A 14034-nucleotide genomic window follows, 5' to 3' on the forward strand; every position below is an offset into this window, starting at 1 on the left:
CACCTAGCAGCTGTTGTCTACTTCCATGCCTTCTGGCTGGCTGTCAAAACTGTCGGACTGAGATACCAGATAGTCACCATGCTATTATCTGTTATTAAAGATCCCTCATCATTCGAAATTATTGACCACAGATTTTTAGTGTCTTGTTGCATGCACATGGAGTGCAACACAGATGACTCACTAATTGGAAACTTGAAGAGAAGTCAAAAGTTCCCATTTTCCACCCACATAATTGGGTCCAACTTGTAAGGCAAAAGGGGGGAAAGCCCTTGAAATGAAACAGGAAGATTTTTTGCTTTGTCGGGACTTCTCAAGTGTCCATTACGAATGTGTAAATATTATGACCAAGGGGAAAGGTTCTTGGAAAAATGTGAAATGGATAAGTCACAAAAGAAAATATGGAGAATCTTCTTTAAAAAGAAGTGACAGCGGATGGACATGTTACGAAGAGGATACGATTTTGATACACTGAAGTCCTTCTCAAGTTATCGGGCCCTGTCCCCATCAGCCAAAAGAGGAAAAAAGATCTTGTTGATTAGCTGCCTTTAATTCCAATGTTTTCCACTCATATTACCATACTCTGGTGTTAACAGCTAGTGTCAGGAATGCTCTCCCAGACAGACTACTCTGAAGAAGATAAGAGCATGTGTTGTGTCCCAGAACGAAAGTTCGAATAACCTCTTGGGAATGCTGTTATGAACTTAACCTATGTGAAAACCTATGTATCAGTTGAATTTAAAGTATCCTTAACTTTTAGTTTTTGAATTGCTGTTCATGTTGTTACTAGACTTCTCAGAACAAAGTACTACAAAACACAATGTAAAAATGTGTTTCTTCCTAGTCTTGCAATAAAATTTAAGTAAGTGCTAGATATTGTGATTCTTAAAGACTAGCAGTAGTGCAAAGATCTTCCACTCCTTCCCACAAAACTTACCAAAGTGTAAAATGTTACACCTGTCCGATCTCGGACAAAAGGGTATAAGTTGGTGCAGATTCAATCCAAAAGGTACAAGTTAGAAGTGAAGAAATGTGACCTTATAGTTCAACAAGTTTTTGTTGTTATACTTTGAAAAAGGCATATGATGTGCTAAGCAATGTGAAGGAGATTATTAATGAAACCACAACAGAACTGAAGAAGTAGAAAAATCTGCCACTCAAATTTAGTTGGGTATCATTTCAACTTTGTTTCTGCTCTCCTGTAAAATTGTGGTAACTGTAGTTATATCATGCTCAAAGAAGAGTGAATTGTTGTGATTTTGACTGGTAAAGTGTCTAAAGCGGGTGTGGTCAAGATTTCGGCTCGTGGGTCATGCCCAGGTCTGAGTGCCAAAGTGCTCAGCCTCTCTTCACATTTCCCCGACCGCCACACAGTGCTGTCTAAGCGCGAGAAGGGTGAAGAGAGGAAAATGGTGAACACGCCACATTTAAATGGTACTGAAGTCGTACTGCATAGAGCTTGGTGTTATATTTCTCTCAACAACATAGATTGTAAACAAATCAAGTTTTCAGTAATAACTAATTATTTTGTTGCACTGAAGACATAATATAATTTTTATCTGGTGCAGACTGTTGGTATACAGACAGATTCAGACAATTTCTGAGAGTTTCACATTCAGGTTGTAATGCAATTGTAACTTATTTAGTTTCATAATCGAAAAAAAGTCTTTCACACAAATACTTTTGTAACCTCATTATGGAGACGTGGAAAAACTACCTGAGAAAAGCAACGTAGATGTCATGAATAGTTTCAGTATAAAAAGATTTGTAATTAAAGCTTGGATTACCTTGCCGGTCAGTCAGTTCTATCTGCGCATGCACAGGGGGAGTTTCAACTGAAATGGCTAACGGTCTCAAAAACAATCATATTTGCAGATGACACCACAATTCTACTAAAAGGAGACAGCAACGAACATTTACAGCAGTCAGAAAATGTTGTTATGATGCAACTTAGCTTCCGGGTGCAGAATAATCAGCTTGTAATAAACAGTAAAAAAACCATTGCTCTAAAATTCCACAATGCCCTTAACAAAGACGAGTTTATCCATTAAATTCTATTGTTGACGTACAAAGAAATATAAATTCTGTAATAGTTATAAACATTTGGAAGGCGAAATGCTAGTAATCCTAAAGTATATATTTGGCTCTATTCGAAAACATGTTAGCAAAAGCCAGCCCTTAATTAATGCCAAAGTAATTAAATTTTGTCAAAAATATTGTTTGTCTAGTGATAGTTGTTAATTTCATGGTATAAACAAGTAATTCGGCCTAACTCTTGTAGAAACTGTTAAAAGGAACAAATTTTTTGATGTATTCATTTAATTTAATGAGTTAAATTTTAATTGTAATTGCTGTAATTAAACATCGAATAATGTGTTGTTTCAGAACCTATTATTGTGAGGATATATAAGGGCCCGATTTTTGGTCACGAGACAGTCAGTCCATGGCAGAGTTTCAGACAAGTAACCTGTGTTGGTTAGAACAATAATAATGCTTCTAATTAACTGTGGAATAAGTGTTAAACAATTAGGCCATGTGTAAAAACAGTGACAGTGTCTTCTCCGTATGTACCTGATTATTCTTCAAGAACTGTGAAACTTGAGGTTAGGCTTTTACTGCTCGTAGACTTTCAGCAGTAAACTACTGTAGCAGTGTGTGGATGGTTCGCCTGCTAACTATTAATGAGGCTTATTGGAACTTAGAACAGTAGTGCACTGGCCACATATACCTCTATATTATTAGACGGTTGTGAAAAGTGAAATAAAAGTACTGTGAAACACAACTGTGCACCAGTTGGCTACATTATTTACAGTAGTCAGTGTTGGAATCAGCAACCCATTTTTCAGCCAGTGTAGCAACACAGTACATCGACACCAAGGACAACAAATGAAGAAATAAAAGCAGATGGAACCACTACAGGTCTCTATCAATGACAAACAAGTTGGTAACAGTACTGAAACCAAATTCTTAGGGCTTTGACTGCTGGGCAACATCAAACGGAATAAGCATATTGAATATCTCAATGCAGAACTGAACAACACATGTTACCTTCTTTGCTCACTAAAATCATGCTGTAGTGAGAAAAACAGTAATGAATGAATATTATGCCTGCTTTCATTCTCGTCTTAGATATGGGGTCTCCTTCTGGGGAAACTCTAAAACGGCTAACAGCAATTTAAAGAAAAAAATGGCCATTAGACTCTTCCTTGGGTGCAAGCCTAAAGACACTTGTAAACCTCTGTTTAAGAAATCAGGTATTCCTCCATTACTATGTGTATACATTATGGAAACCCTTTTATTCTTTAAAGTAAATGTAATAGGTAAGCACTGCAGACTGCAAAATAACTGCGGTATACACGATCACTTTACCAGACAAAATAGAAACTTAACATATGACCCAAATCACCACAGCTCTGTGCTAAAAAGGTACTTTTCACATGGCAGTTAAGGTTTATAACAAACTCCTTGAAAACATAAAAACTATTACTGAGGTCAATACATTTGGAAAATCTCTAAAGTCATTTACAGCATCACTGCTTTTATTCATTGAATATTTAAATTTATGAAGTGTGCATTATATAAATACTTATGTCTGCAGCTTGTGGTCTTGTGGTAGCATTCTCACGTCTTGCAAACGGAGTCCTGGGTTCGATTCCTGGCAGGGTCAGGGATTTTCCCTGCCTCGAGATGACTGGGTGTTGTTGTTGTCGTCTTCATCATCATCATTCATCCTCATTACGGTCGGAGGAAGGCAATGGCAAACCATCTCCGCTAGGACCTTGCCTAGTACAGCGGTGCGGGTTTCTTGCATTGACCCCTACGCTCCTTGGAGTATGGGACCTCATCATCATAATCATCGTCATCATGTATAAAGTGTAGTATTGTAACCTTAAATACATATGCCTATAAATGACTTTCAGCTGTATATTTATAACTTGACTTGTTCAATGTCTTGTGCATAAGCTGCTTTGTAGACAACACGACCAATAAAAACTACAGCAACAACAGTTGTAAGATTGACAGTGTCCTCAAAGCCTTCATCAGACTATCATCATCATTCTTGCAAGGCCACAATGAAATCTTCACCCCTTGCGATTTCTTTAATGCCAGTGAGATTAGGGAACTGGATTGTCTTTGTCAGACTGTGTTCCTTCTACAACACAATTTTCTCCCTAAATGCATCCTCATCAAATCAAAAAGAAGTTACCTTGCAATGTCTTACTGTGGGCAGTGCGCAGTAAAGTCCACTTAAAGTAGGAAGTCTGCAATCCATTCCAGATATTCTAATTTTCATTCTTGCACTTCTTTTTCATTCATAAATTCAACAATGGCAAGATTTAAGTCAAAAAATCATTTCAGGCTTGCCACCTTGACTTAACCAATGTACTTTGCAGTAATGTATGAAGGCTCTGTACTCTTCATTCATTTCCTTTGAAAACTGTTGCAACTGAAAAAGGGATAACGGGAGTGACTTCAGAAATTTTACTATTCGTACCACCAATTTCTTCAAGTGCACCATGCTTTCTTTTAGCACAAAGTATTTCTTGGTCCACAGAACAGTAAATCCAGTCTGTCGTTCATTGTAATTTTTTGCTCTTGCTTAGTCATCTAAAAGTTTAAATTCTTTCTGCATGGTACTATAATGTCGTTTTGCAACAAATAAGCAGTACCCGTCACTTGTGCAAGTTGAGAATTCTCATCTCTGTTGTTTGCATTTATTTTAAAGGCTTGGGATAATAGATACTGTATTTACTCGAATCTAAGCCGCACTTTTTTCCGGTTTTTGTAATCCAAAAAACTGCCTGTGGCTTAGAATTGAGTGCAAAGTAGGTGGAAGTTCTGAAAAATGTTGGTAGGTGCCGCCACAACTAACTTCTGCTATCGAATATATGTAGCACTACACAGGCATGCTTTGCAGGCACGAAGATAAATACTGGCGCCAAAACCTCTGCGTCAGTAAATAAAATGAAAGGTGGAAGACAAGCTTTTTTTCTCCGCCCCGAGTTTCGACCACTGCGTTTTCATACATTATCCAACGAAGTAAATACAAATTCCGTATCGTTCATCTTTGAATGTAGCAGCATTTCAATGTACTACGAACATCCGACTGACCAGACTGTTTGGGATGTTTGTCAATATGGCCAACTCTACGTTCTGAATTTTTTCCTACCTGTGACGAGATGGTTGCTGATAGGAACTTTTATGAATTGTGAATCACATGCAGTATTCTCTTCACCATAAGAATAATACAAATATAAACATTTTGCCATGTATTGTTTCGTGTTTGCTGCTATCTCATTTAAATCCTGTCTGCCTAATAAACTACGAAACAAGAGTGAGACAACAGCAAACACGGAAGAATATACATATCATGTCATGTTTATATTCGTATTATTCTTATGCCTAATAGTGATAGTCAGAAATGAAGCACGGCAACTGACTAGATTTTTAAATCTAAGATGACTCTAATTTCTGTGCAGAATGTAAAGTACTAAAGAGGCATCTGCAAAGATTTTCAAACGGAGAAAATTTTTCGCTAAACTCTCGTTCAGAACATCTATCATACGCAGTCTATTATTTGGTTCTTGTTGATCATTATCAAAGAAAGCAGCAGTGTAAGTAACAACAAATAGCAGTCTCTTGACATTGTTTCGCTAATGAGACGATTCCTCTCTCTTTTTTTTTATTTGAAAATTGTAAGCAGTGGTAGCGCGCTCAAAAGCAAGCCATTCTGCGAGCAGTGACAGGCCGTAAACACTCATTATCAGAATGCGACAAACAATGCATGACACAGTACAATGAAGAATATTCAGCTTAGAGTGACGTAAAGACCTATAACAAAGAGAACGGCACTTATTAGATCAAAGAAAAATAAGCAATCAATTCAAACCAGACGAAGCACGTGAAAAAGGAAGGGTACCCGTATAAATACGGACGGAGCGCCTGATGCTTACGACTCGAACCAAACTACTGTAGCTGTATCGTCATTCATTCGACTTAAATTGTCTCTCATATTACAATGGACCAACTTTGTTTCGATTTGGAGGTGCGGCCTAAAACTTTTCTCTCCACTTGAATTTCGAGTCTCAAATTTCAGATGCGGCTTAGATTCGGGAAATTTTTTTTTCCTTGATTTCGAGTCTCATTTTTTAGGTGCGGCTTAGATTCGAGTAAAGACTGTAAGTAGACTGCCGTTTTCTGTGCAAACAGTCACTGGACCTGTGAACGTCCTTCATGTCAAGGACAAATAAAAAAGGATGAACAACACTGACACCATGATTCTGCTGAACTCAGAGTTTTGTGCCAATCGCAAAATGCTGTACTGCAATGCTAAATGAAATGTTGCGCTGTTCTGGGTACTTCAAAGAAGAATCGTGCAAAGCCAAGTGACAGGTTACGTTTTGGCCCACACATGCTGCACACGTGAAGTTTGGCATGCCGTAGCCGGCCCTGGTCTAGAGGCAAGTGGAACATGGAATGACAGTTAAGCAAAATAGCTCTGATGTCGTTATGTACTTTCCTTCTCTACAACATTGTTAAATGTTTTCTGTTGTTTTTGTAGTGATGGTGGAAAAAATGTATGTGTAATCCAGAATATTTTAACTGTTGACAAAAATAGTTATGAATCTCTGAAACGGTTGCAAGGTGTTCAAAAACTTATTAGTGAATGAGTGTCTCACCATTTGAAAACAATGTTCGAATGAATATCAGTGACAGTTATACATCCCGTGTAAACAAGAGGATGATACACTACATAATTTTTTTATATGTATTGCACTATTCAGCACTAATGATTAGAGCCATTTTGCATTAAGTCTTGTGCTCTTCTCTTCAAAACTTCTTCGCAACATTTTCTTTTTTTTTCTTTTTGTGTATTTTGTGCTTGTGATCACATCTTGCACGGAAATTACTTTTAAGGATGAAACAGTTGTGTCTGTGCTGGTCTAAGAGTGTAAGGTTTTGGAACCAGTGCTTGCTGAAGCAGAGATTAAAAATCCTAAAATTGAGCCTTTGCTATGGCAGACAAATTAGTAAAAGGAAGAAGACATTTGAGACATAAATGTTATAAAAGGTACCTAAATGAAGAAGTGTCAAAAGAAAAGGAAAAATGTAGGATAGCCCAAATAAAATGGCACATTAGAAAACAAGTAAAAAGTGGAAAACTTACTGGTAGGGGGCGGGGGGGGGGGGGGGGGAGAGAGAGAGAGAGAGAGAATAAAAGTGTTGGTGAAAAACAAAAAGAAAGAATTAATAGAAAGGGAATATGAAAAACCAAAATATGTGGCAAAACCCACGAATTTAGTGGAAACATAAGAGAAAATTGTGGGTACTAACTAATTGTACTGTAGAGAAATCATCAATTGCAAAGCCATGACTGCTTCTAGTGAGAAGAAAGATACAGACCATGTATATGGTGAAACAGGCTGAAATAAAGAGCACAATATGCAGTTAGTTATTGTGAATTATTCATCAACTGTCCTTCATTACATTTACCCTAATTTGTCAGGCTTTATATTCATTCATGTTGTACTTCATTGTAAATCCTTTTTTTCTCTTTCTTTTTTCTTTCCTGGTGGCTTTTTTTGTATACTCCTTTGAAAGGTCTGTAAAATCTTGTCATGTCACCATTCACGATCTGTAGACAAAGGAAACTTATGGTTTTGAAAGCTTCTATTTCTCACTGTAGATCTTTCATATTACATACCTACAGCTATGTCTTTCATATACATGTTTGAAGTTTCACTTATTCCTTTGTTTCAGACCGTATGTGTAGAGAAGAATGATACATTAGGAGGAACATGCCTGAATGTTGGTTGTATTCCTTCCAAAGCTTTGTTAAACAATTCACACTACTATCATATGGCTCATTCAGGCGACTTAGCGAAGAGAGGAGTAGAAGGTAATTTTTTTAATTTTTTTTATTTCATTGTTTGTAAATGTAATTAAAAAGAACTTCACCAACAGCAGCAAGTGTGTGTATGTAAAAAATCTGTCATTTTCTAAGACAAGTTTTGTCCATAACTAGCATTATGGATTCATTTGAATTACAAAAGTTTTAGAATATAATGTACACACTTAAGTGAAAAAATTAGAGAATATTTTGTGCATGTTGCTATTGAAAAGTGTATGGTGAGAAGTATTTCATGAAACCAGTTACTAGACAGTCACATTCTATTGAACTAATCACTGACTGGTGGAAACTTTTCCTAAACATGGTATGTCATGGTAGTTGATTCATGTGGAACTTCTTTTGAATACATTTATTGAGTCACTCATCTGTAGATAATTTCCATTGTATGGATGTAGTGAAAACATACATTATTTCCTTTATATTTATATACAGATTTCACAAACAATGAAAACTTATTTAAATCTCCCTATGATGCATACACTTATTTAAATAAATACAACGAGTTGGATACCATTGCAGCAATTGATAACCCTGGTACACAGATGAGCTAGTTAGTGTATGTAAGCCACTTTCCATGGTCTTTTGCTCTGCCTTCAGTAGAAAAGAGAAATGCGGTGGTGGGGTAGCTATCTTTGCAGCCAGTGGTAGTAATTATAGTGTAATAGATGTAAGTACTTTCAGGATTGAGGGTGTAATAGAACTAGCAGCAATTAATTATAAGTGTTGAAAGAGAACTTAATTATTATAGGCCTATACAGACCTCCATCTGGTAGCCTAGGTAGTTTCTTTGATGTTCTTAATGACCTGCTTGTTGACATTGACAGTAAACACAGCAATAAAAATGGCTGGGTTAAGATAATACTAACTGGAGGTATAAACATTGACTTGCTGTCCAATGACTCTGTATCTAAAAAACTAATGCTAATACTAGCTCAATTTAACTTAACATTTCTGATAAACGAGCCCACTAGAGAGGTCAGTAGTGTAAATTCATGCATTGACAACATTACAACTAACATGTCCCACTTTACATGCAGTGTATCAGTTCTGAAGCTTGCCATTTCTGACCACCACGCAGTACAGATATTGATAGTAGCTGAAAATCTTCATGTCAATAGAAAAGAGAAACAATATGTGACAAAAAGAATCGCCAATGACGACAATGTTAAAGATTTCAACAGTTTGCTGAAAAGCTTACAATGGGGTGAAAAAAACAGCATTACTTTCAGTGATTTTTCATCAGATTTTTATTATTGTTTCAATGTCTCATGTCCAGAAATGACCTTTACAGTAAATGACTGCAAAAAGATACAAAAGAATTGAAGAACTATCAGGATTACTATAAAGATCTTCTGCTAGAAACTAAAAGTATATATGTAGCCACAATGTTAAGAAACTCTACTAACACAGGTTTAGCTGTTTGGAAAGTAATAAATAGCTTTAGGGATTGTAAGCACAGATCAACAAGTGATTTTACTATAAACCATAAGAGACATATCATGAAACGTCAATGTCAGATTTCAAATGTTTTTAATGAGTACTTTTCTTCTGTTGGAAAATCTGTCAATGACCATTTTAAGAATCTTCAGTATAGATATAGGGGCATTCCAATCAAACAAAGCATATACTTGGTCCCAACCAATAACAAGGAAGTCAAAAACATAGTAATGACATTAAAAAATATAAAATCAGCAGGCTATGATGGAGTGTCTACCAGTACGCTGAAAAGATGCATAGACAACATATCTGATGCCATGGCCACTGCAGTAAATGACGTAATTGCATCAGGTTGTTTCCCAGATAGTCTAAAGACAGCACAGGTAACCCCGATTTACAAGAAAGGTGATAAATCTAAAATTGAAAACTATTGCGCCCCATCTCAATCTTACATGCATTTTCTAAGGTAGTTGAGAAAGTTATTTATACTAGACTAATGACATTCCTGAGTCAACACAATTTAATATTTGAAAATCAGAATGGCTTTATGAAAAACAAGTCAACATCAGTAGCAGCAGCACAATTAATAGACAAAATAATAATGGCCATAGAGAACAAAGAGTGTGTAACTGGAGTGTTCCTTGATCTAGAAAAAGCTTTTGATTGTGTCAAGATCACCATATTACTTGACAAGCTGTGGAACCTGGGTATCAGAGGAACTGGCTATGAGCTAATAAAATCGTATATGAGCAATAGAAAACAATTTGTATTGCTTAAAACAAACAGTGGGTCTTACAAATCTAAAATTACAAATATGGAGTGCCTCAATGTTCTGTCTTGGGACCCCTTCTTTTCTTGATTTATGTTAATGATATACAGTATTGTTCTCCGAACTGTACAAAAATATTGTATGCAGATGACACATCAATAGTGTGTAAACACACAGATTATGAGTGTCTGGAGGTACTGTGCAACAGTGTAACTAATGAAATAGTCAAGTATTTTAATGAAAGCCATCTAAATGTAAGTGCTTCAAAGACTGCAATGATGGAATTTAACACAAGGAAACAAATAGAATTTGACATGAAATTATCCATAGGAAATGACATTGTAGAAAAGGAAAAATGGACAAAGTTTTTGGGAATTACAATCCAGGACAGCCTCAAATGGGACATGCATATTGATTCCTTAGCATGTAAGCTGTCGAAGAATGTGTTTGCTATAAATATGATTAGCAAATATTGTAAGGACATGTGTGTACTAAAACTGCTTATCATGCACTATTCTCATCAAACTTAAACTATGCTGTAGAAATATGGGGTGCAACAACTCAAGTCAACCTAAGTACATTATTAATACTACAGAAAAAAGTTATCAGAATTATTTGTGGTGCCAAACCTCGAGAATCATGTCGGAATCTGTTCCCAAAATTAGATGTGCTTACCATTATAGGTGTATACATATTGAAAGTTATATTGCCTATGAAAACAATAAATCCAAATTTCAACTGTGACCTGCACCAGTACGATACAAGACAAAAGTTCAGATTCCATGTAAATAGCCACAGAACAGCTTTATATGAAAAAAATGCACTTCGTGCTGGTCTGAAGCTAGCCAATGCCCTACCAAAAAGTCTCACAACCCTTCCTACTAACAAATTAAAAGATCAGCTAAAAAGAATTCTAATTGAAAACCCTTTTTATTCCCTAGATGAGTATTATATCTGTATGAAAAGTGCTTCATAAGTATGTCAAGCTCATAGTATTAAGTAACCTACAACTAATATAATGTTGATAAAAACAATATTTGTAATATTGTGATTGTATACTACCAAATGTAAAATCCATCAAAATGTAAAATTTATTAATACAAACAAATCTTTAGTTTGTAATTTATAAACTGACGTATTCAGAATAATAATCTGTATGATGATGTCCTGAAACTGTATTATTTCTAGGGGTTGTATTTGATTATTTGATGTTGAATAAATATTATTATTATTATTATTATTATTATTATTATTATTAAATCATATTTTGAGGCATACACAAAAGTAACCCAAGATACAGGCTTGTTCATCTTCATGATTCAAGAGGTGGTGATTTGTACCCTTTAGGCAGACATTGAGGCTGCAAAAACTGAATTAGAGGAGTTGAGTGAGGAAGGGATGTATTGAAAAATGTAATGGGAAGGGGAAAAAAAAGGGGTTAATTCAGATAGCTCTGTTACCATTAGTAAAGTACAGACATGTTGAAGGGGAGGAGCATCATTCAGCTGTAGAAGAAAGTAAAAGTGCAGCAGACAGTAAGAATAAGAGAGAAAGGATGAAAACTTAATGTAGTATAAAAAGGAAATTGGGTTGATCAGTGCAAAGAAGGAAAGGTAGGTAGAGCACTCATGGGAGGGATGTAGGCCAACAATTCCAAGAAAAACTAGGATATGGGTACCAGATCATAAGTATTGTGAAAGATCCAGAATGAAAATTTCACTGTGCAGCAGTGTGTACACTGATATGAAACTTGCAGAGAAAGGTGGAGATCACAAGTTCAAGTCTCTGTACAGCACACAGTTTTGATCTGCCAAAAAGTTTCATTGTAAAACAACTGACAGGATTCCTGCTGACTTAGGGTGGGACTCACTTTGGTTCCATGCTAGTTGCTGTTATTGGGAGATGAAGCATACAGAAGACATGGTCTCCGCCATAACAGGAGGGAGAAAGATTAGCTTGAAATGATTTGTCTTCCACTCCTTGTTAGTTCTAAGCCACGTCTTCTGTATCCCCATCTCTCGATAGCAGCAACTGGCTGAAAATATAAGGGGATGACATTAAAAATTTCAGACATGAATAATTGAGATACTAAAATTAAAAACAACTTCTGTGAAGAAGCTCGGTAAATTGTCATAGACTGTTCAAGGGATAAAGCAGTACAATACATGCTAGCAGCAAGGTCCACACGTCTGCAACACATTCAGTCACGTGTGCAATACATAACTTATCATAGGGGCTACATCCAGATGGACTGAATGAAATATCCTATTGTCAGACTCCTTTAGAAGCAAAGTAGTGAGACATATTAATAATTACCAACCTGTCTTAATACTTACCGCCACATTGTACGTACTGGAAAAGCTTGTGCATGCGAGAAACACACACATACCTCTCAAAATAAAATACTTAATCACACTCAATTTGGATTTCATAAGAATATCTCCACAGAACATGCAGTTATTAATTTCACAAATTAAATTACACAAAATTTAAATGATAAAGAGCTGACAGAACAGAAACACAAGTTGAGTTCTCTCGTAAGTTACATCGTCTTGTGGTGGCACAAAATCCTCACATACAGTAGAATTTTGCTAATCTGACCTGAGATGGTCTAACTGCCCACTGAGTCCGGCTATTCCATTTCCGGTGTGTTTAACTACACAGGCCGCTGCTACAGTCAGGACAGGACTTTTAGATGGCTCATTGTTCGTGATATGGATCAGTAGACAGTTGACCATTGCTAGGTGTGATAGTTTGATCACATTTAGTATGAAATAGCTTGTTTCTAAGTCGATCAATAGGTCTTATTGTGTACACATTCTTTTATAAATTAGTGACAGTGTTCTTCATACATATTAAAGTATGTAAAACTAAATTATGGCACCAGTTAACTTGTGATGCTGCCTTCACAAGCAGACACTGAGTGAATGGATCATTACAGCTGATGCTGACTGCACAACGAAAGCAGAATTAACTGACAACCAACTCAACCAACCAATGAGAATGAAAGAAAGGGTGATGACACCAAAGACAAGAGTATCACGTACAGATGCTAGAAACACATTTGATATAGCCCTTCAATACATCGAACAAAGTTCTAGGTTTGCCACAATAAACGTTTTGTTGATTAGGTAGGCAGGATTTTGAGGCAAAATCAAAGCTGTTGTCTGCTGAGCATAAGGACATTACAATTTTTTTCACCCTGCTTAAGATGAGAGCTTTTTTTCCATTTGATCTTCTCATGTTTTAAACAGTGACATGCAAATCACTTGCAGTACTGCAATAAGGTATGTAGGGATGTTAAACGTCCACTCACAGTATCAGTACACTACTGTACATTACACTTTCGTGTTAGATTTTAGCATGTGAATTTTTTCTTTTAATTTTGTTACTGTTTTAACATGAAACAATACTTCAGATAGTATTTCCAGTTGAACATTAAAGTTGTGCTGTGCTGTACTGCAGTCTGATGTTATGGAACAACAAAAATGTTCCTCTGATAATCTGACCTTTTTTGCATTCCGACCATGCTCCAGGTCCCATAGCGAATGGATTAGTAAGGTTCTACTGTATTTATCTTGTATGACAGAGTAGTTTCATTACTATGGATGGCTGTAATATCACTACAGTGACCCAAAAACAGTTTTCATCTGTGTGCATGAAGGGAGGCAGTACAGAGATTAAGGCACTGGACTTGTATTTTAGTATAGAGGGGCTCAAATTCCTATTTGATCATCTGGACTTTGATTTTCTGTTTTTCTGTTAATGAGATTAAGTTGAATGCTGGAATGGTTCCTTTAGGACATGACTGTTTTCCATTCTCGCCCTGTCTTAACTTGGGCTTGACCTCTAATAACTCCACTGTCAACAAGATGTTAAACCCTAATCTTCCCTTTTTTCCTTCTGCACAATATAATAA

At 36.2% G+C, this 14034-nt stretch overlaps 1 protein-coding gene across 3 annotated transcripts in view; it reads left to right on the plus strand.

Annotated features, from left to right (window-relative positions):
- The window catches only part of LOC126248938 (dihydrolipoyl dehydrogenase, mitochondrial-like), a 72110-nt gene that overhangs the window by 15380 nt on the left and 42696 nt on the right, over positions 1-14034 (plus strand). For all 3 annotated transcript variants that reach the window (XM_049950451.1, XM_049950450.1, XM_049950452.1), the window contains exon 4: positions 7759-7897. In XM_049950451.1, coding sequence (XP_049806408.1) covers positions 7759-7897 — 139 coding nt within the window. The remainder of the gene's footprint in view (positions 1-7758; positions 7898-14034) is intronic.

The sequence above is a fragment of the Schistocerca nitens genome, chromosome 3 (assembly GCF_023898315.1).
Source record: "Schistocerca nitens isolate TAMUIC-IGC-003100 chromosome 3, iqSchNite1.1, whole genome shotgun sequence".
NCBI lineage: Eukaryota > Metazoa > Arthropoda > Insecta > Orthoptera > Acrididae > Schistocerca > Schistocerca nitens.